The sequence below is a fragment of the Cherax quadricarinatus genome, chromosome 63 (genome assembly GCF_038502225.1).
Source record: "Cherax quadricarinatus isolate ZL_2023a chromosome 63, ASM3850222v1, whole genome shotgun sequence".
Lineage (NCBI taxonomy): Eukaryota > Metazoa > Arthropoda > Malacostraca > Decapoda > Parastacidae > Cherax > Cherax quadricarinatus.
Genome location: NC_091354.1, coordinates 3,158,651 through 3,184,576, shown reverse-complemented (window position 1 = coordinate 3,184,576; position 25,926 = coordinate 3,158,651). Strand labels below are relative to the sequence as shown.

At 38.3% G+C, this 25,926-nt stretch overlaps 1 protein-coding gene across 7 annotated transcripts in view; it reads left to right on the top strand.

Moving 5' to 3' along the window:
* Herc4 (HECT and RLD domain containing E3 ubiquitin ligase 4) overlaps positions 1–25,926 on the top strand; it is a 113,080-nt gene that overhangs the window by 57,734 nt on the left and 29,420 nt on the right. For 4 of the 7 annotated variants that reach the window (XM_070098572.1, XM_070098571.1, XM_053790421.2 and 1 more), the window contains 5 exons: positions 1,661–1,831; positions 2,710–2,887; positions 4,462–4,594; positions 5,826–5,975; positions 11,189–11,387. In XM_070098572.1, coding sequence (XP_069954673.1) covers positions 1,661–1,831; positions 2,710–2,887; positions 4,462–4,594; positions 5,826–5,975; positions 11,189–11,387 — 831 coding nt within the window. Of the gene's footprint in view, positions 1–1,660; positions 1,832–2,709; positions 2,888–4,461; positions 4,595–5,825; positions 5,976–11,188; positions 11,388–24,500; positions 24,643–25,926 lie in introns of those variants that run through there. The other 3 variants (XM_070098574.1, XR_011393761.1, XM_070098573.1) reach the window with 3 other exon arrangements.

Here is a 25,926-nt window from a genome sequence, read left to right as displayed (position 1 = left end):
TTTCCAAGTGGAAGTACGAAACCCAGGGTAAAATTTCACCCAAAAAAGTGGTCGAAATCTGAATTGTACGATATCTGCACTGGACGAAATCCAGGGTTTCACTGTATATACACTCGGTGGCCACTTTTATTTGGTATGCATGTACACCTCCTCATTAATGCAAAAACCTAATCAGGCAATCATGTGGTAGCACCTCAATACCTGAAAGCATGTAGACATGGTCAAGGGGTTCAGTTGTTCAGCCCAAACATCAAAATGGGGAAGAAATGTGATCTAAGTGATTTTGACCATGAAATGATTGTTGATTCCAGATGGGGTAGTTCAAGTATCTCAGAAACTGCTGATCTGAGATTTTCATGTACAACAGTCTCTAGAGTTTACAGAGAATAATGTGAAAAACATGAAACATCCAGTGAACATCAGTTCTGTGGGTGAAAGTGCCATAATGAGAGGGATCAGAGGAGAATGGCCAGTCTGGCCTGAGCTGACAGGAAAGAAACAGTAACTCTCAAATAACCACCTGTTACATCAGTGGTATGCAGATCATCTCTGAATGCCTAACATGTCAAACCTTGAAGTGGATGGTCTACAGCAGCAGACCTCACCAGGTTCCACCTCTGTCAGCTAAGAACAGGAGACTGAGCCTACACTGAGCACAGACTCACCAAAACTGGACAGTTGAAGATTGGAAAAACTTTCCCTGGTGTGAGGAATCTCAATTTCTGCTGCACCATGTGTTTGGTAGTATCAGAATTTGGCATAAACAACATGGATCCATCCTGCCTTGCGTCAACGGTTCAGGCTGGTGGTGGTAGTGTAAAGGCGTGGAAAATGTTTTTCTGGCCCACATTAGGCCCTATAATACCAGTTGAGCTTCATTTAAGTGCCACAGCCTTCCTGAGTATTATTGTTGACCATGTGCATCCCTTTATGGCTACAGTCTACCATCTTCCAATAGCTTCTTCCCGACTGGTAAATGCACCATGTCACAAAGCACATATCTCAAGCTAGTTCCACGAACATGACAGTGAGTTAAGTGTACTCCAGTGGCCTCCAGTCACCAGATCTTGGTCTAATAGAGCACTTGTGGGATATGATGAAATGGGAAATTTGCAACACGAATGTGCAGCTGACATATCTGCAGCAATTGTGTAATGTTATCATGTCAACATGAATTAGAATCTCTAAGGATTGCTTCCAGCACCTTATTGAATCTATGCCATGAAGAATTCGGGCTGTTCTAGAGGCAAAAGAGGGCCCTCTCCAGTACTAGAAGGATGTGCCTAATTCTGTGACCACTGAGTATATTTGGGTATGCATATTATGTAGTGAAATCTTAATATGTCAAATTCTTTAAAAAATGTGACAAATGCTTTGTCAATTTCAGAGTACTAGTTTGAGTTGCTCAAATGTATCTGGTAGGTCATGAATATAAAGGAATAGGAGGCAACCATTAAAGGGAGGTATCAGCCAGTTTAGTAGTCTTTCCAGATATCTCATTTGAATTGGAAAATGGCTTACTAGGAGGCAAAGATACTTAAAGAAAGAGGGGTTTCATAGTGCACCATATGATAAAAGGATTTTTTTTTTTATTTTTTGCAAGTGTTTAAAAAATTGTTGCATTATTTGTTAATAAACTTAATTTTCTTTACATTTTCAGATGCAAGGGGCCATTCAGGAAGCAGTGATCAATAGTAACCCAATGTTGTGGTTGTTTAATCCTGCCCAAGTACAGTTCCTAAATATTAACATTCACCGTAACAACATCGTTGAAGACACAGTCAACCAGTTGTTTCACCATAAAGTCACTGATTACAAAAGACCTCTTAAGGTTACTACTTTAATTTATTATGTAACTGATGCAGTTTTCAGTATTGGAGGAATTACTTGTGTGGTTTTGATTAATATTATTTATAAGGCTATGGGTGACTTGCACCAGCTGCTGTGATCTTGATGTATAAGAAAGAACACCACTTTACCTAATTTGCCAAACTTAGCCTTCCTAATCTGTTTGTAGTTACTGGAGCAGAGCAATGCTTTTAAGTTGTCATATACTGTAATTTAATGGGAAAGTGAATGAACCAAAGAAGGGGACAGCTGATATATGTGCAATAAATTGTTTGGCTTGAAAGGTAGACTAGAGCAAGGACATGTAATGGGGTTGTGGAGGTAAGTTGATTTTAAGAATGCATTACTAGAATGCACAGAGGCCTCTGGTTTTGGAAGGTGGATGTGGGTGAGAATGCAAATAATTAGTGGAATGTTGTGATAAAATATTTTTCCAGTGTAGCACCTGCTGCCTCCTCTGATCTCACTACAACATTTTAGAAATCTGTAAAGAAAAAACTTTCTAGCACCTTTTAGTACTTTCTGTTTACAATTGAGACTTCTTGCACAATCCTTGTTGAGAGTGCAGAACAAATTCTTATCTATTTGTATTTTTTTATTGTTTTGCGTGTGTGACTCTATTTGTAGCTACAGGAGCAAAGCTATGCTTGTGGTGTCTGGTTTTTCTGTGTTTAATGTCATAAATGGAAGATTTTTGGTAGTTGTAGGACTTATTTCCCTTGTTTCTTGACATTTTCTCATTAAAACTTATTTTTTACCACATTTCTACCCCCCCCCTTGCCCCATAAGCTAGCATTTTATCATTAAATGTTTTTATTGATTTCCAGAGTTTTCTCTTTTTCTAATGAATTATACTCTCAGGTACATTTTATTGGCGAAGAAGCTGAAGATGCTGGAGGTGTTCGCAAAGAGTTTTTTCTTCTCCTTTTACGTGAATTACTGAACCCAGACTATGGTATGTTCACAGAGTACCCAGATACACGTACCATTTGGTTCAAGGAAAGCTCTCTAGAAACTGCTGCTACCTATTCCCTTATTGGTAAGTAAAATACTATATGTTATAAATGATGTGCTCTATGCTCATGGATAATCAAATTTTTTCTTGGTTTTTTAGCCGAGATCAAAGTGTAGTAGTATTTCCTAGGTAGTAGGTCGGTAGACAGCAACCGCTCAGAGAGGTACTACTGTCCTGCCAAGTGAGTGGAAAACGAAAGCCTGTAATTGTTTTACATGATGGTAGAATTGCTGGTGTCTTCTTTTTGTCTCGTAAACATGCAAGATTTCAGGGACGTCTTTCTACTTCTACTTACATTAGGGCCACACTACACATGCCTGTACAAGCATATACAGTGGACCCCCGGTTAACGATATTTTTTCACTCCAGAAGTATGTTCAGGTGCCAGTACTGACCGAATTTGTTCCCATAAGAAATATTGTGAAGTAGATTAGTCCATTTCAGACCCCCAAACATGCACATACAAACGCACTTACATAAATACACTTACATAATTGGTCGCATTCGGAGGTAATCGTTATGCGGGGGTCCACTGTATATACACACCCTTCTGGGTTTTCTATTTTTCTTACTAGTTCTTGTTTATTTCCACTCATCTCCATGGGGAAGTGGAACAGAATTCTTCCTCGGTAAGCCATGCGTGTCATAGGAGGCAACTACAATGCCAGGAGTAAAGGGCTAGTAACCCCTTCTCTTGTATACATTACTAAATGTAAAAGGAGAAACTTTTGTTTTTTCTTTTGGGCCACCTTGCCTTGGTGGGATACGGCCGGTGTGTGAAAGAAAGAAAGAAGTGTAGCATTTATAATTTTGTAAAAACTTGCTGTTTAAAATGCAATACTATATTTTTTCATCTTAATATCTGATATGATACTCATGTGGGATCCTCTAAATTGGACTGATACTAATCACTCCTTGCCCACAGTCAGCATCATATATTATGTGTTTGCTTTCTCCTTGAATCTAACCTAAACATTCTAAATACTCTACCTTGCTTTTTAAATTTATTTCTACATAAAAGTTCATTAAAGTAATTTGAGGTGTTGCTGGTAGTAAGGACAAACCATGGTAAAAAAAAAAAATACTTTTAAATATTTCTTCAAGTTAAAAAAAAACTTTTAAGTATATTTTTATATTTTATAAATATTGGTGTTGGTGTGAGGGCTTGGAAGTTTTGTGAAGGAATTCAGTAAGAAATTGTTAGCTAGATGTGAGTTCTGGAGATGGGAAATACAGGACCTAGTCTCTGAACAATGGGTGAGGATGCTGCTGTTCAGAGGGTCATTTGAACTGTGATGTCTATGCACTACTGGCAAGACAGCTACTGAATGAGCAATAGTGATTGTATAATTCTTTGGGCTACCCTACTTTGGTTGGAGAGGCTCCAAGTAAAAGTTAAGTTGCATAAATTGTGTTTTATATAATTTTGTACCAATCTTCAGATGTTGAGTTTGACATTACTATATGCAATACCTTTTAAATAGTAAGTTAGTTGAAAGCTAAATGATAAAGTTATTGACATGCACAAAATGTATGTTATTTTCCAATATATAAAAAAGCTGTTAATTAGTGGTAATATGAACCATTCTTGTTTCCAGGGATTGTGTGTGGCCTTGCCATATACAACTTCACCATCATCAATCTTCCATTTCCTTTGGCTCTCTACAAAAAGTTACTTGGTCAATCAGTTGGCCTTGATGATCTTGTAGACTTGGATCCTCATCTTACAAGGTAAAGTAATAATAATAGTAAAATTAATAATAAAAATATTAAAAATATAATAATGGTAAAATGATAATCATGATCTAGTGATAGTCCATTGAATCACATTGCCACCCTACTTTCACACAATAATCAGACTATCTTATTCCACTGTATATGAGACCATTTCAACAGTATCGTCACTCTCTGAATTAGACTTTTCATATTACACAGGTTATTTTCTAATTAATTTTTATTCTATTAAATATGCACTCGATATATTGATTGTAGATATAGAATTTGCATTGCCTCCGACCTTCCCATTATTGGAAAGATAGGAAGCAATTCAAATGGCAATAGCCTGTCAAAAGTTTAGGCTCCACCATACTGTGATACATTGTTATTTTTTGTATCCATTGATAAATGACTTCAATTCCACTTATTCCTATACACACATTCTGTTAACTTTCCTCTGTATGTAGTGCTTCATGACATGAGACAATGACTGTAAACAAGCAAGAAAAGTAGTCAGAAAATTACCCAAAAGTTTTAGATTTGAATTACTAATGTTACTTTATTAATTTTTTTAAACATTATAATTCAGCAAATCTAAAAAATAATAAGTTTTCTATTCACTGTAGTTGCCATTGCTTGTTGATATGGAAATATGTGGGGAGGGTTGATGTGTCCCTGTACAATACCTCTATAAACATCAGTATGGAAGTGAGGAAAGGCAGAATGTATATAAATAGTAGTGTTGGTAGTTTCTCAGAGACTGGTGCAGAACCCGTGAACCCAGTATACATATTTATATTTCCAGTATGACTTGACTGGTATGTAGGAAATAGCTAATTTAGTCACATCAGTTAATCAAACCTGTGACTTCTGTAGTAATAAACAATTTACATATAAACTGTGTATACTGTGGTGGCTCTTTGAACTTCAAACACAAACCTCTGTCATGGCAGTGCCATAAGATCATCCTTTCACTATCTCATTTAATTAGTGTACTTTTTTACAATATCAGTCATTACATGTTCAACTAGGGTAATCAAACAATTTAAAGGCACTTCAGTGAGTAGTTCAAATAAATTATCATTACTAGCCTTTGTGTGTTCTGCTTTTTAGCAGTTTTTTCCCTACTCTTACTCTGTGCTAAGTAATAAATGTGGCATGTTCATAGAAAAGAACAGTTACATCTTAAAAGTGTTAATAGATCATGTGTTAATAGACAGTCTAATGTATATTCTTTTATTTTTAGGACTCTTCATGAACTGTTGGAGTATGAAGAAAATGATGTTGAGGAAGTTTATTGTATGAATTTCACAGTTACTCAAGACTTTTTCGGTGAAACTAAAAGTATTCCTCTCAAACCTGATGGGGAAAATATTCCAGTTACCTTACAGAACAAGTAAGAAGTTTATAGTGTGAAAAACGGCTGTATGAGTGGCCAGGTTTATTGTAGATGTGATAGCTGTAGTAGCTTAACCCTTTCAGGGTCTAGAGGCCAAATTTCAGTGTGTACCAGGGTCCAAGAAATTTCAAAAAATAATTTTGTTATTTTTTCTTATGAAATGGTAGAGAATCTTTTTCTGAAGGTAATAAAACAAAAAGTACGAAATATGATGGAAAATTGACAAAATTATGCCCTCGCGAATTTTAATGTGTCAGCGATATTTACGCATCGGCGATTTTACTGAATTTGACTCCCATTTTAGGCCAATTACATTATTCCAGTCAACCAAATTCTTAGCTATTTCACTAGTATTACTTCTATTACATTGATTGAGCACAAGAAATTGCCAAGTCAACCGTTTCAACTACAAAATAAAGTGATCGGAAATTGGTAATTTGGCCAATTTAATGCCAAGTTCATAATACAGTGGACCCCCGGTTAACGATATTTTTTCACTCCAGAAGTATGTTCAGGTGCCAGTACTGACCGAATTTGTTCCCATAAGAAATATTGTGAAGTAGATTAGTCCATTTCAGACCCCCAAACATACACGTACAAACGCACTTACATAAATACACTTACATAATTGGTCGCATTCGGAGGTAATCGTTATACGGGGGTCCACTGTACAGTGGGACCTCAAATATCGAACTTTCTTCGGTCCAGAAGGCTGTTCGAGTGCCTTTACTGAATAAATTTATTCCCATCAGGAATAATGTAAATTAGATTACTCCATTTCAGACCCTCAAAAATACACTTATAAAAGCACTTACAAAAATACATTTACATAATTGGTCGTGTTGGGAGCAGTTCGATTTTTGAGGTTCCACTGTATTCCAATTTCAAAGTAGGGTCCAGAATAAACAATGCAGGCATTCCTGGCACTAAACTAACATTTCCTCTGTTCATTAGTTATGTTTTCAGACTTCACAAATGAATTCCATTTTGATTTTTTATTCACATAATGAATTTTTATTCATTCAAAAAATAGAAGATATGCTGTTATGCTATATTGTAATAATTGTATAAATAACATCACCACATTTGTGAACATATATTAGACCCACCAGCTGGTGTGTATTAGACAGGTGAGGTCATTTGTTTACTTTTGAACATTGACAAAAATTTAACATATCCGCTACTTTGAGCTCAGTTTCAGGCCATTTCCATTACTAAAACAAATCAAAATCATCTCTATTTCTGTAATATATCTTCCATTCTATCAAATGAGACCAAGAAATTGCAAATACAACTATAAAAAGCATACGAAAAAACACTGTAAAGTCGCTGTTTTAATCGAAAATTACGGCCTCAGTTTTTTTTCTCTCATTATGTACTGTGTGCTGCAGGATTTGTTTTATGTGGTGCACACATACCACATAGATGTATTCTCTCATATCTAGGCCCAAATTTACCACTCACAGCTTATTAGAGTGAGCTGAGCTCATGGCGTAGATCTATGGTTTGGACCCTCAACGTAAAGCTGTAGATCTACGGCACAAACCCTGAAAGGGTTAATATACATGTTTTGTATTATGAACTCTACAGCTCTTTGCTGAACATTTACTCAGTATGCAAGTTAATAAATAAAATACTTATAGGTTGATCTTTCTTTCTTTCAACACACCGGCCGTATCCCACCGAGGCGGGGTGGCCCAAGAGGAAAAACAAAAGTTTCTCCTTTTACATTTAGTAATATATATAGGAGAAGAGGTTACTAGCCCCTTGCTCCCTTATAGGTAGATATACACTATAATAATAATTTTAGTATACCACACCTTGTTTTGTTACAATGTAGTAAGATATATCATATCATTGAAAAAGGTTATTTTTTTGTTAACAAACCAACCATCTTCCACTGAGGTAGGGTGACCCAAAAAAAAGAGTAAAATCTTTCAGTCAATATTTTGGGGTCACCAAACCTCATTGTATAAATCTGGGTTGCCTGTGACAGATGTGTAAACCTAAAATTTCACCTGGTAAAATTTATGTTTTTGATATTTTTAAATAAATATTTAATAAATGGGATTAGGTCAGGGGTTTCAAATAGAGTTAGAGCTAAAGAAGGAGTAGCAATAATGTTGAAGGATAAGCTATGGCAGGAAAAGAGGGACTATAAATGTATTAATTCAAGGATTATGTGGAGTAAAATAAAGATTGGATGTGAAAAGTGGGTTATAATAAGCGTGTATGCACCTGGAGAAGAGAGAAGTGTAGAGGAGAGAGAGAGATTTTGGTAAATGTTGAGTGAATGCGTGGGGAGTTTTGAATCAAGTGTGAGAGTAATGGTGGTTGGGGATTTCAATGCTAAAGTGGGTAAAAATGTTATGGAGGGAGTAGTAGGTAAATTTGGGGTGCCAGGGGTAAATGTAAATGGGGAGCCTTTAATTGAGCTATGTGTAGAAAGAAATTTGGTAATAAGTAATACATATTTTATGAAAAAGAGGAAAAATAAATATACAAGGTATGATGTAGCACGTAATGAAAGTAGTTTATTAGATTATGTATTGGTGGATAAAAGGTTGATGGGTAGGCTCCAGGATGTACATGTTTATAGAGGGGCAACTGATATATCGGATCATTATTTAGTTGTAGCTACAGTTAGAGTAAGAGGTAGATGGGAAAAGAGGAAGGTGGCAACAACAAGTAAGAGGGAGGTGAAAGTGTATAAACTAAGGGAGGAGGAAGTTCGGGTGAGATATAAGCGACTATTGGCAGAAAGGTGGGCTAGTGCAAAGATGAGTAGTGGGGGGGTTGAAGAGGGTTGGAATAGTTTTAAAAATGCAGTATTAGAATGTGGGGCAGAAGTTTGTGGTTATAGGAGGGTGGGAGCAGGAGGAAAGAGGAGTGATTGGTGGAATGATGAAGTAAAGGGTGTGATAAAAGAGAAAAAGGTAGCTTATGAGAGGTTTTTACAAAGCAGAAGTGTTATAAGAAGAGCAGAGTATATGGAGAGTAAAAGAAAGGTAAAGAGAGTGGTGAGAGAGTGCAAAAGGAGAGCAGATGATAGAGTGGGAGAGGCACTGTCAAGAAATTTTAATGAAAATAAGAAAAAATTTTGGAGTGAGTTAAACAAGTTAAGAAAGCCTAGGGAAAATATGGATTTGTCAGTTAAAAACAGAGTAGGGGAGTTAGTAGATGGGGAGATGGAGGTATTGGGTAGATGGCGAGAATATTTTGAGGAACTTTTAAATGTTAAGGAAGAAACAGAGGCAGTAATTTCATGCACTGGTCAGGGAGGTATACCATCTTTTAGGAGTGAAGAAGAGCAGAATGTAAGTGTGGGGGAGGTACGTGAGGCATTACATAAAATGAAAGGGGGTAAAGCAGCTGGAACTGATGGGATCATGACAGAAATGTTAAAAGCAGGGGGGGATATAGTGTTGGAGTGGTTGGTACTTTTGTTTAATAAATGTATGAAAGAGGGGAAGGTACCTAGAGATTGGCGGAGAGCATGTATAGTCCCTTTATATAAAGGGAAAGGGGACAAAAGAGACTGTAAAAATTATAGAGGAATAAGCTTACTGTGTATACCAGGAAAAGTGTACGGTAGGGTTATAATTGAAAGAATTAGAGGTAAGACAGAATGTAGGATTACGGATGAGCAAGGAGGTTTCAGAGTGGGTAGGGGATGTGTAGATCAAGTGTTTACATTGAAGCATATATGTGAACAGTATTTAGATAAAGGTAGGGAAGTTTTTATTGCATTTATGGATTTAGAAAAGGCATATGATAGAGTGGATAGAGGAGCAATGTGGCAGATGTTGCAAGTATATGGAATAGGTGGTAAGTTATTAAATGCTGTAAATAGTTTTTATGAGGATAGTGAGGCTCAGGTTAGGGTGTGTAGAAGAGAGGGAGACTACTTCCCGGTAAAAGTAGGTCTTAGACAGGGATGTGTAATGTCACCATGGTTGTTTAATATATTTATAGATGGGGTTGTAAAGGAAGTAAATGCTAGGGTGTTCGGGAGAGGGGTGGTATTAAATTTTGGGGAATCAAATTCAAAATGGGAATTGACACAGTTACTTTTTGCTGATGATACTGTGCTTATGGGAGATTCTAAAGAAAAATTGCAAAGGTTAGTGGATGAGTTTGGGAATGTGTGTAAAGGTAGAAAGTTGAAAGTGAACATAGAAAAGAGTAAGGTGATGAGGGTGTCAAATGATTTAGATAAAGAAAAATTGGATATTAAATTGGGGAGGAGGAGTATGGAAGAAGTGAATGTTTTCAGATACTTGGGAGTTGACGTGTCGGCGGATGGATTTATGAAGGATGAGGTTAATCATAGAATTGATGAGGGAAAAAAGGTGAGTGGTGCGTTGAGGTATATGTGGAGTCAAAAAACGTTATCTATGGAGGCATAGAAGGGAATGTATGAAAGTATAGTAGTACCAACACTCTTATATGGGTGTGAAGCTTGGGTGGTAAATGCAGCAGCGAGGAGACGGTTGGAGGCAGTGGAGATGTCCTGTTTAAGGGCAATGTGTGGTGTAAATATTATGCAGAAAATTCGGAGTGTGGAAATTAGGAGATGGTGTGGAGTTAATAAAAGTATTAGTCAGAGGGCAGAAGAGGGGTTGTTGAGGTGGTTTGGTCATTTAGAGAGAATGGATCAAAGTAGAATGACATGGAAAGCATATAAATCTATAGGGGAAGGAAGGCGGGGTAGGGGTCGTCCTCGAAAGGGTTGGAGAGAGGGGGTAAAGGAGGTTTTGTGGGCAAGGGGCTTGGACTTCCAGCAAGCGTGCGTGAGCGTGTTAGATAGGAGTGAATGGAGACGAATGGTACTTGGGACCTGACGATCTGTTGGAGTGTGAGCAGGGTAATATTTAGTGAAGGGATTCAGGGAAACCGGTTATTTTCATATAGTCGGACTCGAGTCCTGGAAATGGGAAGTACAATGCATGCACTTTAAAGGAGGGGTTTGGGATATTGGCAGTTTGGAGGGATATGTTGTGTATCTTTATATGTGTATGCTTCTAGACTGTTGTATTCTGAGCACCTCTGCAAAAACAGTGATAATGTGCGAGTGTGGTGAAAGTGTTGAATGATGATGAAAGTATTTTCTTTTTGGGGATTTTCTTTCTTTTTTGGGTCACCCTGCCTCGGTGGGAGACGGCCGACTTGTTGAAAAAAAAAAAAAAAAAAAATAATTTTCTTCCAAGGCAGGAGTATGTTGATCTTCTTGTTGATTACAAGTTAAACAAGAGCATAGAAAGCCAGTACAAAGCATTTCATGATGGGTTCTACCGCGTCTGTGGATGTGTAGTACTGAAGCTTTTCCAGCCAATGGAACTAATGGCGCTTGTGATTGGTAATGAGAACTACAATTGGTTTGAACTAGAGAGAAATACAGAGTACAAGGTATGTATTTAAATATGTTCTCTAATGTACAATATCTTATTTTTAATTTTTTTTTATTATCACACCGGCCGATTCCCACCAAGGCAGGGTGGCCCGAAAAAGAAAAACTTTCACCATCATTCACTCCATCACTGTCTTGCCAGAAGGGTGCTTTACACTACAGTTTTTAAACTGCAACATTAACACCCCTCCTTCAGAGTGCAGGCACTGTACTTCCCATCTCCAGGACTCAAGTCCGGCCTGCCGGTTTCCCTGAATCCCTTCATAAATGTTACTTTGCTCACACTCCAACAGCACGTCAAGTATTAAAAACCATTTGTCTCCATTCACTCCTATCAAACACGCTCACGCATGCCTGCTGGAAGTCCAAGCCCCTCGCACACAAAACCTCCTTTACCCCCCCCCTCCAACCCTTCCTAGGCCGACCCCTACCCCGCCTTCCTTCCACTACAGACTGATACACTCTTGAAGTCATTCTGTTTCGCTCCATTCTCTCTACATGTCCGAACCACCTCAACAACCCTTCCTCAGCCCTCTGGACAACAGTTTTGGTAATCCCGCACCTCCTCCTAACTTCCAAACTACGAATTCTCTGCATTATATTCACACCACACATTGCCCTCAGACATGACATCTCCACTGCCTCCAGCCTTCTCCTCGCTGCAACATTCATCACCCACGCTTCACACCCATATAAGAGCGTTGGTAAAACTATACTCTCATACATTCCCCTCTTTGCCTCCAAGGACAAAGTTCTTTGTCTCCACAGACTCCTAAGTGCACCACTCACTCTTTTTCCCTCGTCAATTCTATGATTCACCTCATCTTTCATAGACCCATCCGCTGACACGTCCACTCCCAAATATCTGAATACGTTCACCTCCTCCATACTCTCTCCCTCCAATCTGATATTCAATCTTTCATCACCTAATCTTTTTGTTATCCTCATAACCTTACTCTTTCCTGTATTCACCTTTAATTTTCTTCTTTTGCACACCCTACCAAATTCATCCACCAATCTCTGCAACTTCTCTTCAGAATCTCCCAAGAGCACAGTGTCATCAGCAAAGAGCAGCTGTGACAACTCCCACTTTGTGTGTGATTCTTTATCTTTTAACTCCACGCCTCTTGCCAAGACCCTCGCATTTACTTCTCTTACAACCCCATCTATAAATATATTAAACAACCACGGTGACATCACACATCCTTGTCTAAGGCCTACTTTTACTGGGAAAAAATTTCCCTCTTTCCTACATACTCTAACTTGAGCCTCACTATCCTCGTAAAAACTCTTCACTGCTTTCAGTAACCTACCTCCTACACCATACACTTGCAACATCTGCCACATTGCCCCCCTATCCACCCTGTCATATGCCTTTTCCAAATCCATAAATGCCACAAAGACCTCTTTAGCCTTATCTAAATACTGTTCACTTATATGTTTCACTGTAAACACCTGGTCCACACACCCCCTACCTTTCCTAAAGCCTCCTTGTTCATCTGCTATCCTATTCTCCGTCTTACTCTTAATTCTTTCAATTATAACTCTACCATACACTTTACCAGGTACACTCAACAGACTTATCCCCCTATAATTTTTGCACTCTCTTTTATCCCCTTTGCCTTTATACAAAGGAACTATGCATGCTCTCTGCCAATCCCTAGGTACCTTACCCTCTTCCATACATTTATTAAATAATTGCACCAACCACTCCAAAACTATATCCCCACCTGCTTTTAACATTTCTATCTTTATCCCATCAATCCCGGCTGCCTTACCCCCTTTCATTTTGCCTACTGCCTCACGAACTTCCCCCACACTCACAACTGGCTCTTCCTCACTCCTACAAGATGTTATTCCTCCTTGCCCTATACACGAAATCACAGCTTCCCTATCTTCATCAACATTTAACAATTCCTCAAAATATTCCTTCCATCTTCCCAATACCTCTAACTCTCCATTTAATAACTCTCCTCTCCTATTTTTAACTGACAAATCCATTTGTTCTCTAGGCTTTCTTAACTTGTTAATCTCACTCCAAAACTTTTTCTTATTTTCAACAAAATTTGTTGATAACATCTCACCCACTCTCTCATTTGCTCTCTTTTTACATTGCTTCACCACTCTCTTAACTTCTCTCTTTTTCTCCATATACTCTTCCCTCCTTGCATCACTTCTACTTTGTAAAAACTTCTCATATGCTAACTTTTTCTCCCTTACTACTCTCTTTACATCATCATTCCACCAATCGCTCCTCTTCCCTCCTGCACCCACTTTCCTGTAACCACAAACTTCTGCTGAACACTCTAACACTACATTTTTAAACCTACCCCATACCTCTTCGACCCCATTGCCTATGCTCTCATTAGCCCATCTATCCTCCAATAGCTGTTTATATCTTACCCTAACTGCCTCCTCTTTTAGTTTATAAACCTTCACCTCTCTCTTCCCTGATGCTTCTATTCTCCTTGTATCCCATCTACCTTTTACTCTCAGTGTAGCTACAACTAGAAAGTGATCTGATATATCTGTGGCCCCTCTATAAACATGTACATCCTGAAGTCTACTCAACAGTCTTTTATCTACCAATACATAATCCAACAAACTACTGTCATTTCGCCCTACATCATATCGTGTATACTTATTTATCCTCTTTTTCTTAAAATATGTATTACCTATAACTAAACCCCTTTCTATACAAAGTTCAATCAAAGGGCTCCCATTATCATTTACACCTGGCACCCCAAACTTACCTACCACACCCTCTCTAAAAGTTTCTCCTACTTTAGCATTCAAGTCCCCTACCACAATTACTCTCTCACTTGGTTCAAAGGCTCCTATACATTCACTTAACATCTCCCAAAATCTCTCTCTCTCCTCTGCATTCCTCTCTTCTCCAGGTGCATACACGCTTATTATGACCCACTTCTCGCATCCAACCTTTACTTTAATCCACATAATTCTTGAATTTACACATTCATATTCTCTTTTCTCCTTCCATAACTGATCATTTAACATTACTGCTACCCCTTCCTTTGCTCTAACTCTCTCAGATACTCCAGATTTAATCCCATTTATTTCCCCCCACTGAAACTCTCCTACCCCCTTCAGCTTTGTTTCGCTTAGGGCCAGGACATCGAACTTCTTTTCATTCATAACATCAGCAATCATCTGTTTCTTGTCATCCGCACTACATCCACGCACATTTAAGCAACCCAGTTTTATAAAGTTTTTCTTCTTCTCTTTTTTAGTAATTGTATACAGGAGAAGGGGTTACTAGCCCATTGCTCCCGGCATTTTAGTCGCCTCATACGACACGCATGGCTTACGGAGGAAAGATTCTTTTCCACTTCCCCATGGACAATAGAAGAAATAAAAAAGAACAAGAGCTATTTAGAAAAAGGAGAAAAACCTAGATGTATGTATATATATATATGCATGTGCGTGTCTGTGAAGTGTGACCAAAGTGTAAGTAGGAGTAGCAAGATATCCCTGTTATCTTAGCGTGTTTATGAGACAGAAAAAGAAACCAGCAATCCTACCATCATGCAAAACAGTTACAGGTTTTTGTTTCACAGTCATCTGGCAGGACGGTAGTACTTCCCTGGGTGGTTGCTGTCTACCAACCTACTACCTATGGTTATCAATAAAAACATGTTGCTGCTGTGTCTTTTTTTAATGATCGTGTGGGGATGTCAGGTCAAAGGACATTGCTCCACTTGGAATATTCAGTATAACTTGGTGCAAATAATTTTTGTTTTATTTTACTTTTTAACTGCTTTGGTCTTCTAGCACTATGTACCAGGAATACTAATGACACTACAATTATTTATAGGTGTAATACTCACCAAAACATAGGAATTAGTCTCATTTTGACTATGTTGGATTATCCTAGGTTAACCTTTTCACTTTTGGGACCTTTTGCAATTTAGAGTGCTGACAGTGTCAGGATTTAACCAGTAAACGGTCCAAGCAGATCTACGTTCACATGTGTAGTGCTACAAAAGTAGATCTACGTTTTTTTTACACATTTTCAAATATAACAAAGTAGTAGTAGGTTGGTAGACAGCAACCACCCAGGGAAGTACTACCATCCTGCCAGATGACTGTGAAACAGAAACCTGTAACTGTTTTGCATGATGGTAGGATTGCTGGTTTCTTTTTCTGTCTCATAAACACGCTAGATAACAGGGATATCTTGCTACTCCTACTTACACTTTGGTCACACTTCACAGACACGCACATGCATATATATATACATACATCTAGGTTTTTCTCCTTTTTCTAAATAGCTCTTGTTCTTCTTTATTTCTTCCATTGTCCATGGGGAAGTGGAAAAGAATCTTTCCTCCGTAAGCCATGCGTATCGTATGAGGCGACTAAAATGCCGGGAGCAATGGGCTAGTAACCCCTTCTCCTGTAGACATTTACTAAAAAAGAGAAGAAGAAAAACTTTATAAAACTGGGATGCTTGAATGTGCGTGGATGTAGTGCGGATGACAAGAAACAGATGATTGCTGATGTTATGAATGAAAAGAAGTTGGATGTCCTGGCCCTAAGCAAAACAAAGCTGAAGGGGGTAGGGGAGTTTCGGTGGGGGGAAATAAATGGGATTAAATCTGGAGTATCTGAGAGAGTTAGAGCAAAGGAAGGGGTAGCAGTAATGTTGAAGGATCAGTTATGGAAGGAGAAAAGAGAATATGAATGTGTAAATTCAAGAATTATGTAGATTAAAGTAAAGGTTGGATGCGAAAAGTGGGTCATAATAAGCGTGTATGCACCTGGAGAAGAGAGGAATGTAGAGGAGAGAGAGAGATTTTGGGAGATGTTAAGTGAATGTATACGAGCCTTTGAACCAAGTGAGAGAGTAATTGTGGTAGGGGACCTGAATGCTAAAGTAGGAGAAACTTTTAGAGAGGGTGTGGTAGGTAGGTTTGGGGTGCCAGGTGTAAATAATAATGGGAGCCCTTTGATTGAACTTTGTATAGAAAGGGGTTTAGTTATAGGTAATACATATTTTAAGAAAAAGAGGATAAATAAGTATACAAGATATGATGTAGGGCGAAATGACAGTAGTTTGTTGGATTATGTATTGGTAGATAAAAGATTGTTGAGTAGACTTCAGGATGTACATGTTTATAGAGGGGCCACAGATAAATCAGATCACTTTCTAGTTGTAGCTACACTGAGAGTAAAAGGTAGATGGGATACAAGGAGAATAGAAGCATCAGGGAAGAGAGAGGTGAAAGTTTATTAACTAAAAGAGGAGGCAGTTAGGGTAAGATATAAACAGCTATTGGAGGATAGATGGGCTAATGAGAGCATAGGCAATGGGGTCGAAGAGGTACGGGGTAGGTTTAAAAATGTAATGTTAGAGTGTTCAGCAGAAGTTTGTGGTTACAGGAAAGTGGGTGTGGGAGGGAAGTGGAGCGATTGGTGGAATGATGATGTAAAGAGAGTAGTAAGGGAGAAAAAGTTAGCAGCATATGAGAAGTTTTTACAAAGTAGAAGTGATGCAAGGAGGGAAGAGTATATGGAGAAAGAGAGAGGTTAAGAGAGTGGTGAAGCAATGTAAAAAGAGAGCAAATGAGAGAGTGGGTGAGATGTTATCAACAATTTTGGAGTGAGATTAACAAGTTAAGGAAGTCTAGAGAACAGATGGATTTGTCAGTTAAAAATAGGAGAGGAGAGTTATTAAATGGAGAGTTAGAGGTATTGGGAAGATGGAGGGAATATTTTGAGGAATTGTTAAATGTTGATGAAGATAGGGAAGCTGTGATTTCGTGTATAGGGCAAGGAGGAATAACATCTTGTAGGAGTGAGGAAGAGCCAGTTGTGAGTGTGGGGGAAGTTCGTGATGCAGTAGGTAAAATGAAAGGGGGTAAGGCAGCCGGGATTGATGGGATAAAGATAGAAATGTTAAAAGCAGGTGGGGATGTAGTTTTGGAGTGGTTGGTGCAATTATTTAATAAATGTATGGATGAGGGTAAGGTACCTAGGGATTGGCAGAGAGCATGCATAGTTCCTTTGTATAAAGGCAAAGGGGACAAAAGAGAGTGCAAAAATTATAGGGGAATAAGTCTGTTGAGTACACCTGGTAAAGTGTATGGTAGAGTTATTATTGAAAGAATTAAGAGTAAGACGGAGAATAGGATAGCAGATGAACAAGGAGGCTTTAGGAATGGTAGGGGGTGTGTGGACCAGGTGTTTACAGTGAAACATATAAGTGAACAGTATTTAGATAAGGCTAAAGAGGTCTTTGTGGCATTTATGGATTTGGAAAAGGCGTATGACAGGGTGGATAGGGGGGCAATGTGGCAGATGTTGCAGGTGTATGGTATAGGAGGTAGGTTACTGAAAGCAGTGAAGAGTTTTTACGAGGATAGTGAGGCTCAAGTTAGAGTATGTAGGAAAGAGGGAAATTATTTCCCAGTAAAAGTAGGCCTTAGACAAGGATGTGTGATGTCACCGTGGTTGTTTAATATATTTATAGATGGGGTTGTAAGAGAAGTAAATGCGAGGGTCTTGGCAAGAGGCGTGGAGTTAAAAGATAAAGAATCACACATAAAGTGGGAGTTGTCACAGTTGCTCTTTGCTGATGACACTGTGCTCTTGGGAGATTCTGAAGAGAAGTTGCAGAGATTGGTGGATGAATTTGGTAGGGTATGTAAAAGAAGAAAATTAAAAGTGAATACAGGAAAGAGTAAGGTTATGAGGATAACAAAAAGATTAGGTGATGAAAGATTGGATATCAGATTGGAGGGAGAGAGTATAGAGGAGGTGAATGTATTCAGATATTTGGGAGTGGACGTGTCAGCGGATGGGTCTATGAAAGATGAGGTGAATCATAGAATTGATGAGGGGAAAAGGGTGAGTGGTGCACTTAGGAGTCTGTGGAGACAAAGAACTTTGTCCTTGGAGGCAAAGAGGGGAATGTATGAGAGTATAGTTTTACCAACGCTCTTATATGGGTGTGAAGCATGGGTGATGAATGTTGCAGCGAGTAGAAGGCTGGAGGCAGTGGAGATGTCATGTCTGAGGGCAATGTGTGGTGTGAATATACGTAATGCAGAGATTTCATAGTTTGGAAGTTAGGAGGAGGTGCGGGATTACCAAAACTGTTGTCCAGAGGGCTGAGGAAGGGTTGTTGAGGTGGTTCGGACATGTAGAGAGAATGGAGCGAAACAGAATGACTTCAAGAGTGTATCAGTCTGTAGTGGAAGGAAGGCGGGGTAGGGGTCAGCCTAGGAAAGGTTAGAGGGAGGGGGTAAAGGAGGTTTTGTGTGCGAGGGGCTTGGACTTCCAGCATGCATGCGTGAGCGTGTTTGATAGGAGTGAATGGAGACAAATGGTTTTTAATACTTGACGTGCTGTTGGAGCGCGAGCAAAGTAACATTTATGAAGGGGTTCAGGGAAACCGGCAGGCCGGACTTGAGTCCTGGAGATGGGAAGTACAGTGCCTGCACTCTGAAGGAGGGGTGTTAATGTTGCAGTTTAAAAACTGTAGTGTAAAGCACCCTTCTGGCAAGACAGTGATGGAGTGAATGATGGTGAAAGTTTTTCTTTTTTGGGCCACCCTGCCTTGGTGGGAATCGGCCAGTGTGATAATAAAAAAAAATAATAAATATAACATTACCCTTAGACAGGATGTCTCCACTGCCTCCAACCTCCTCCTCACTGCAGCATTTACAACCCAAGCTTCACACCCATATAAGAGTGTTGGTACTACTATACTTTCATACATTCCCTTCTTTGCCTCCATAGAAAATGTTTTTTGTCTCCACATGTACCTCATCACACCACTCGCCTTTTTTTTTCCTCATCAGTTCTATGATTAACCTCATCCTTCATAAATCCATCTGCTGACACGTCAACTCCCAAAACATTCACTTCTTCCATACTCCTCTCCAATTTGATATCCAATTTTTCTTCATCTAAATCATTTGATACCCTCAATACCTTACTCTTTTCTATGTTCACTTTCAACTTTCTACCTTTACACACACTCCCAAACTCGTTCACTAACCTGTATGGTAAGGCCCCGCTTTACGGCGTTTCACCTTACAGCGTTCCGCTAATACGGCGATGTTAAATTATGACCAAAAATTTGCTATACGGCAAGCGGTCTTTCAAATACGGCACCCCCACCCGGTTTGTTTAAATTTTCCGTGACCTCATCTATTATGTTAGGAAACTTTCCAAAATTTCAAGCGTTTTAAAGTTACTGCATATTTTATATGTACTCTGATAATTATACTTCAGTGTACCTGTACCTAAATATACTTATACACTGTGCTGGTGTGCAGGTACACATTAAAATCGCTAAGTCTCTCTCTACTCATGACGCCAGTACTATGTAATAATAATCACTCTTGGGCACACTAAATGTCTTATTTTACATCAATATAGGCATTTTCATTAATCCATCTATGATATTTTCCTCAAAATTATATATGAAACCTATTACATAGCATATAAACATGATACATACACTCACAGAATAAAAATTTATGTAAATATGAGATTTGTTTACAAAGCAGCTGTGTAGGTAGTGTCAGAAGAATTACGTTTTCTCTAGTCAAACTGGAGGATACCTGTAGAAAAATATACTTTTCGTATGCCTTTACTCTATATACAGGAGGGCCCCACTTATACGGCAGGTTAGGTTCCAGGCTACCGCCATAAAGCGGAAATCGCCGTAAAGTGGAACACCCTTTTTTTCCACTTATAAATGCATACAAACACTAGATAACAAGTTTACACTAACATATATTAAGTTAGCAATAGAACCAGGCATCAAAAAACAATAAAAAAGTACAATACACACATAGTGCACTCATTACTTACCTTAAAATATTTATAGTCTTAATCTAGGGTGAGACAAGTAGTATTTATTGTAAGAAATCAAGTGTGGTACGTATGGTAATAGCCAGGCTACCTTACCAGGCCACCCCACCCACACATACTATTCTATGATATTTAAGCATCCCAGAGCGATAAAATGTATATACAGTTCACTCATTACTTACCTTAAAATATTTGTAGTCTTAATGTAGGGTCAGGAGTAAGTAAATGAGATAAAACGAATAAATGAGAGAGAGAAAGAATGAGTACATGAGAGGGGGCAGGCGCAAAGTTATGTAAACAAACCAGGCGAAGGTAAGTTTTGTAAACAAACGAAGTGTACACGTCTGGTTTGTGTACAAGTTACATTGTGTACAGGTTGTCTCTACATTGATACGGTAGAATTAATAAAGAAGAACACTCCCATTCTCATGTAACATCATTTTGAGAAGAAATGAAGCTCTGAGTGAAGGCAATAGAAATAAGTCACACTGACTTTTTTGGGTTATCCTAGGTTCTCTACACGTATGTTGTTATGTATGATAATCTATGTAACTGTATTTGTGTATACCTGAATAAACTTACATACATACGAAAGGAATAATTTTCTACAGTTACCCCCAGTAACACATTTTCTCTTATGTTAGATTAGAGAAAATGTTATTCTTGCCGTCACTTGTACAAGTTATGTGGCTCCCACATCTTATATTTATGTTTATTTATTCTATTGTGGGGTGTATTTATCATCTTTTTATGTTATGTATCGTGTTTATTATATAATTTAAAAAAAAATATCATGGATGGATTAATGAAAATGTGTATATTAACGTAATATACGACATTTAATGAGACTCGGTGAGTATTGTTATTATCATTTCTAATATGGCGTCACTTGTGCAAGTCGTCTGCTACCACATCTCACATTTATGTTTATTTATTCTACTGTGGGGTGTATTTATCTTATTTATATGTTATGCATCGTGTTTATTATATAATTTTGAAAAAAATATCATGGATGGATTAATGAAAATGTGTATATTACCGTAATATACGACATTTAATGAGACTCGGTGAGTATTGTTATTATTATCATTTCTAATATGGCGTCACTTGTGCAAGTCGTCTGCTACCACATCTCACATTTATGTTTATTTATTCTACTGTGGGGTGTATTTATCTTATTGATATGTTATGCATCGTGTTTATTATATAATTTTGAAAAAAATATCATGGATGGATTAATGAAAATGTGTATATTAACGTAATATACGACATTTAAATGACTCGATGATTATTATTATCATTACTAATATGACGTCTGGAGACATAAGACACTTACCAATTTTAATGTGTACCTGCATGCCAGCACAGTATGTAAGTTTATTTAGGTACAGGTATACATAAGTATAATTATCAGAGTATATATAAAATATGAAATAACTTTTAAAAACATTTGAAATTTTGGAGTTTCCAGACAAAATGGAGAGACTTCGTGCTTACTGAGCTCATGGAGAATGTAAACAAACAGGGTGGGGCACGGTGACCGTATTAGAAAGTCAGGTGGGGGGAGCCGTATAGCGAGTTTTGGTCATAATTTGAAATGTCCGTATTAGCGGAACGCCGTAAAGTGAAACGCCGTAAAGCGGGGCCTTCCTGTATAGCAATTCGTGACCCTTGTGGGTTTAGTGCTTTTTATAATAAATATTATTAATAATAATAATAATAATAATAATAATATTATTATTATTATTATTATTATTATTAATATTATTATTATTATTATTATTTTTTTTTTTTTTTTTTTTTTTAAAAAAGTTGGTCGTCTCCCACCGAGGCAGGGTGACCCAAAAAAAGAAAGAAAATCCCCAAAAAGAAAATACTTTCATCATCATTCAACACTTTCACCACCCTCACACATTATCACTGCTTTTGCAGAGGTGCCCAGAATACAACAGTTTACAAGCATATACATATAAAGATACACATATCCCTCCAAACTGCCAATATCCCAAACCACTCCTTTAAAGTGCAGGCATTGTACTTCCCATTTCCAGGACTCAAGTCCGACTATATGAAAATAACCGGTTTCCCTGAATTCCTTCACTAAATATTACCCTGCTCACACTCAAACAGATCGTCAGGTCCCAAGTATCATTCGTCTCCATTCACTCCTATCTAACATGCTCATGCACGCTTGCTGGAAGTCCAAGCCCCTCGCCCACAAAACCTCCTTTACCCCCTCTTTCCAACCCTTTCGAGGACGACCCCTACCCGTCTTTCCTTCCCCTATAGATTTATATGCTTTCCATGTCATTCTACTTTGATCCATTCTCTCTAAATGACCAAACCACCTCAACAACCCCTCTTCTGCCCTCTGACTAATGCTTTTATTAACTCCACACCTTCTCCTAATTTCCACACTCCGAATTTTCTGCATAATATTTACACCACACATTGCCCTTAGACAGGACATCTCCACTGCCTCCAACCGTCTCCTCGCTGCTGCATTTACCACCCAAGCTTCACATCCGTATAAGAGTGTTGGTACTACTATACTTTCATACATTCCCTTCTTTGCCTCCATAGATAACGTTTTTTGACTCCACATATACCTCAACGCACCACTCACCTTTTTTTCCCTCAATTCTATGATTAACCTCATCCTTCATAAATCCATCCGCCGACACGTCAACTCCCAAGTATCTGAAAACATTCACTTCTTCCATACTCCTCCTCCCCAATTTGATATCCAATTTTTCTTTATCTAAATCATTTGATACCCTCATCACCTTACTCTTTTCTATGTTCACTTTCAACTTTCTACCTTTACACACATTCTCAAACTCATCCACTAACCTTTGCAATTTTTCTTCAGAATCTCCCATAAGCACAGTATCATCAGCAAAAAGTAACTGTGTCAATTCCCATTTTGAATTTGATTCCCCATAATTTAATCCTACCCCTCTCCCGAACACCCTAGCATTTACTTCTTTTACAACCCCATCTATAAATATATTAAACAACCATGGTGACATTACACATCTCTGTCTAAGACCTACTTTTACCGGGAAGTATTCTCCCTCTCTTCTACACACCCTAACCTGAGCCTCACTATCCTCATAAAAGCTCTTTACAGCATTTAGTAACTTACCACCTATTCCATAAACTTGCAACATCTGCCACATTGCTCCTCTATCCACTCTATCATATGCCTTTTCTAAATCCATAAATGCAATAAAAACTTCCCTACCTTTTTCTAAATACTGTTCACATATATGCTTCAATGTAAACACTTGATCTACACATCCCTACCCACTCTGAAGCCTCCTTGCTCATCCGCAATTCTACATTCTGTCTTACCTCTAATTCTTTCAATTATAACCCTACCGCATACTTTTCCTGGTATACTCAGTAAACTTATTCCTCTATAATTTTTACAATCTCTTTTGTCCCCTTTCCCTTTATATAAAGGGACTATACATGCTCTCCGCCAATCCCTAGGTACCTTCCCCTCTTTCATACATTTATTAAACGAAAGTACCAACCACTCCAGCACTATATCCCCCCCTGCTTTTAACATTTCTGTCATGATCCCATCAGTTCCAGCTGCTTTACCCCCTTTCATTCTATGTAATGCCTCACGTACCTCCACCACACTTACATTCTGCTCTTCTTCACTCCTAAAAGATGGTATACCTCCCTGGCCAGTGCATGAAATTACCACCTCCCTTTCTTCCTCAACATTTAAAAGTTCCTCAAAATATTCTCGCCATCTACCTAATACCTCCCTCTCCCCATCTACTAACTCCCCTACTCTGTTTTTAACGGACAAATCCATACTTTCCCTAGGCTTTCTTAACTTGTTTAACTCACTCCAAAATTTTTTCTTATTTTCATTAAAATTTCTTGACAGTGCCTCTCCCACTCTTTCATATTATTATCTTCATTCACTCTAAAAATGGTGTGTTGCTGTTTGTTTATTCTGTACTAACTTGTACAACTTGTACACAATGTAAGAGTATTTGTATTGTGAGGTAATTATTATTATAATAAAAAAATATTGAGGTAAATGTTTTACAAACTTTTACAAATGGACGTGAATGAACTAAAAGTAGACACATATTAATATGCATTTATTTCGCCTAACCAAGTGATCGTCCACTACCTGTTCAGTTTGTGTTCTTACATTGTCTCAACTCTGTATCTCGTTCTCTCTCTGGTTTACTCTTTTGTTAACTAGTTGGCTCTCATTGACGATGGCGTCTCAGGTTAGCTGTGATAAAGAGAGAAGTCGTAAGCCTCTTGCTTTAAGTGCCAAGATAGAGGATGATGGTGTGCCATTCTGATTTTATTCAATAAACACCCTGCCACTCACCTCTCACACATTAATATTAATATTTTAAGGTAAGTAATAAGTGTACTCTGTGTGTATCTTACCTTTTATTGTGTTTTTAATGCCTATTTCTATTGCTAACTTAATATAAGTTAGTGTAAACTTGTTGTCTGGCATTTATTGCATATTTTATATGTGCTCTGATAATAATACTTGTGGAGCTGTGTGGTAGCTGGGTGGAGGGACAACATTACGTTTTCTCTGCTCAGCCATCAGAGAAAACGTGTATGAATCTGCGTTTGGCCCAGCCACTCCTTCACTCCGCTTTTGTTTACAATTTTCGCCATGAATTATTCATTACTTCTACCTTCGTTTATGATGGCATCTAAAGGTATTTGTTAGAAATGATTAAATTCAGTGAACAAGGCATGTCGATGTTAATAATATGGCTCTGGGCCACAGTGTAGGTAGCCGGTAGGTGTAGCCCTGGCGGGCTACACCTACCGGCTACCTACACTGACTTCCTACAAATAAATATTGCTCACCTCTCTTCCTATATTAAGACTACACATATTTTAAGGTAAATAATGAGTGTACTGTATGTGTATTTTACCTCTCTGGGATGTTTTAAATTTTTATTTATTTATTTATTTTATTTTTTTTTTCAACAAGTCGGCAGTCTCCCACCGAGGCAGGGTGACCCAAAAAAGAAAGAAAATCCCCAAAAAGAAAATACTTTCATCATCATACAACACTTTCACCACACTCGCACATTATCACTGTTTTTGCAGAGGTGCTCAGAATACAACAGTTTAGAAGCATACACATATAAAGATACACAACATATCCCTCCAAACTGCCAATATCCCAAACCCCTCCTTTAAAGTGCAGGCATTGTACTTCCCATTTCCAGGACTCAAGTCCGACTATATGAAAATAACCGGTTTCCCTGAATCCCTTCACTAAATATTACCCTGCTCACACTCCAACAGATCGTCAGGCCCCAAGTACCATTCGTCTCCATTCACCCTTATCTAACACACTCGCGCACGCTTGCTGGAAGTCCAAGCCCCTTGCCCACAAAACCTCCTTTACCCCCTCTCTCCAACCCTTTCGAGGATGACCCCTACCCCGCCTTCCTTCCCCTATAGATTTATATGCTTTCCATGTCATTCTACTTTGATCCATTCTCTCTAAATGACCAAACCACCTCAACAACCCCTCTTCTGCCCTCTGACTAATACTTTTATTAACTCCACACCTTTTCCTAATTTCCACACTCCGAATTTTCTGCATAATATTTACACCACACATTGCCCTTAAACAGGACATCTCCACTGCCTCCAACCGTCTCCTTGCTG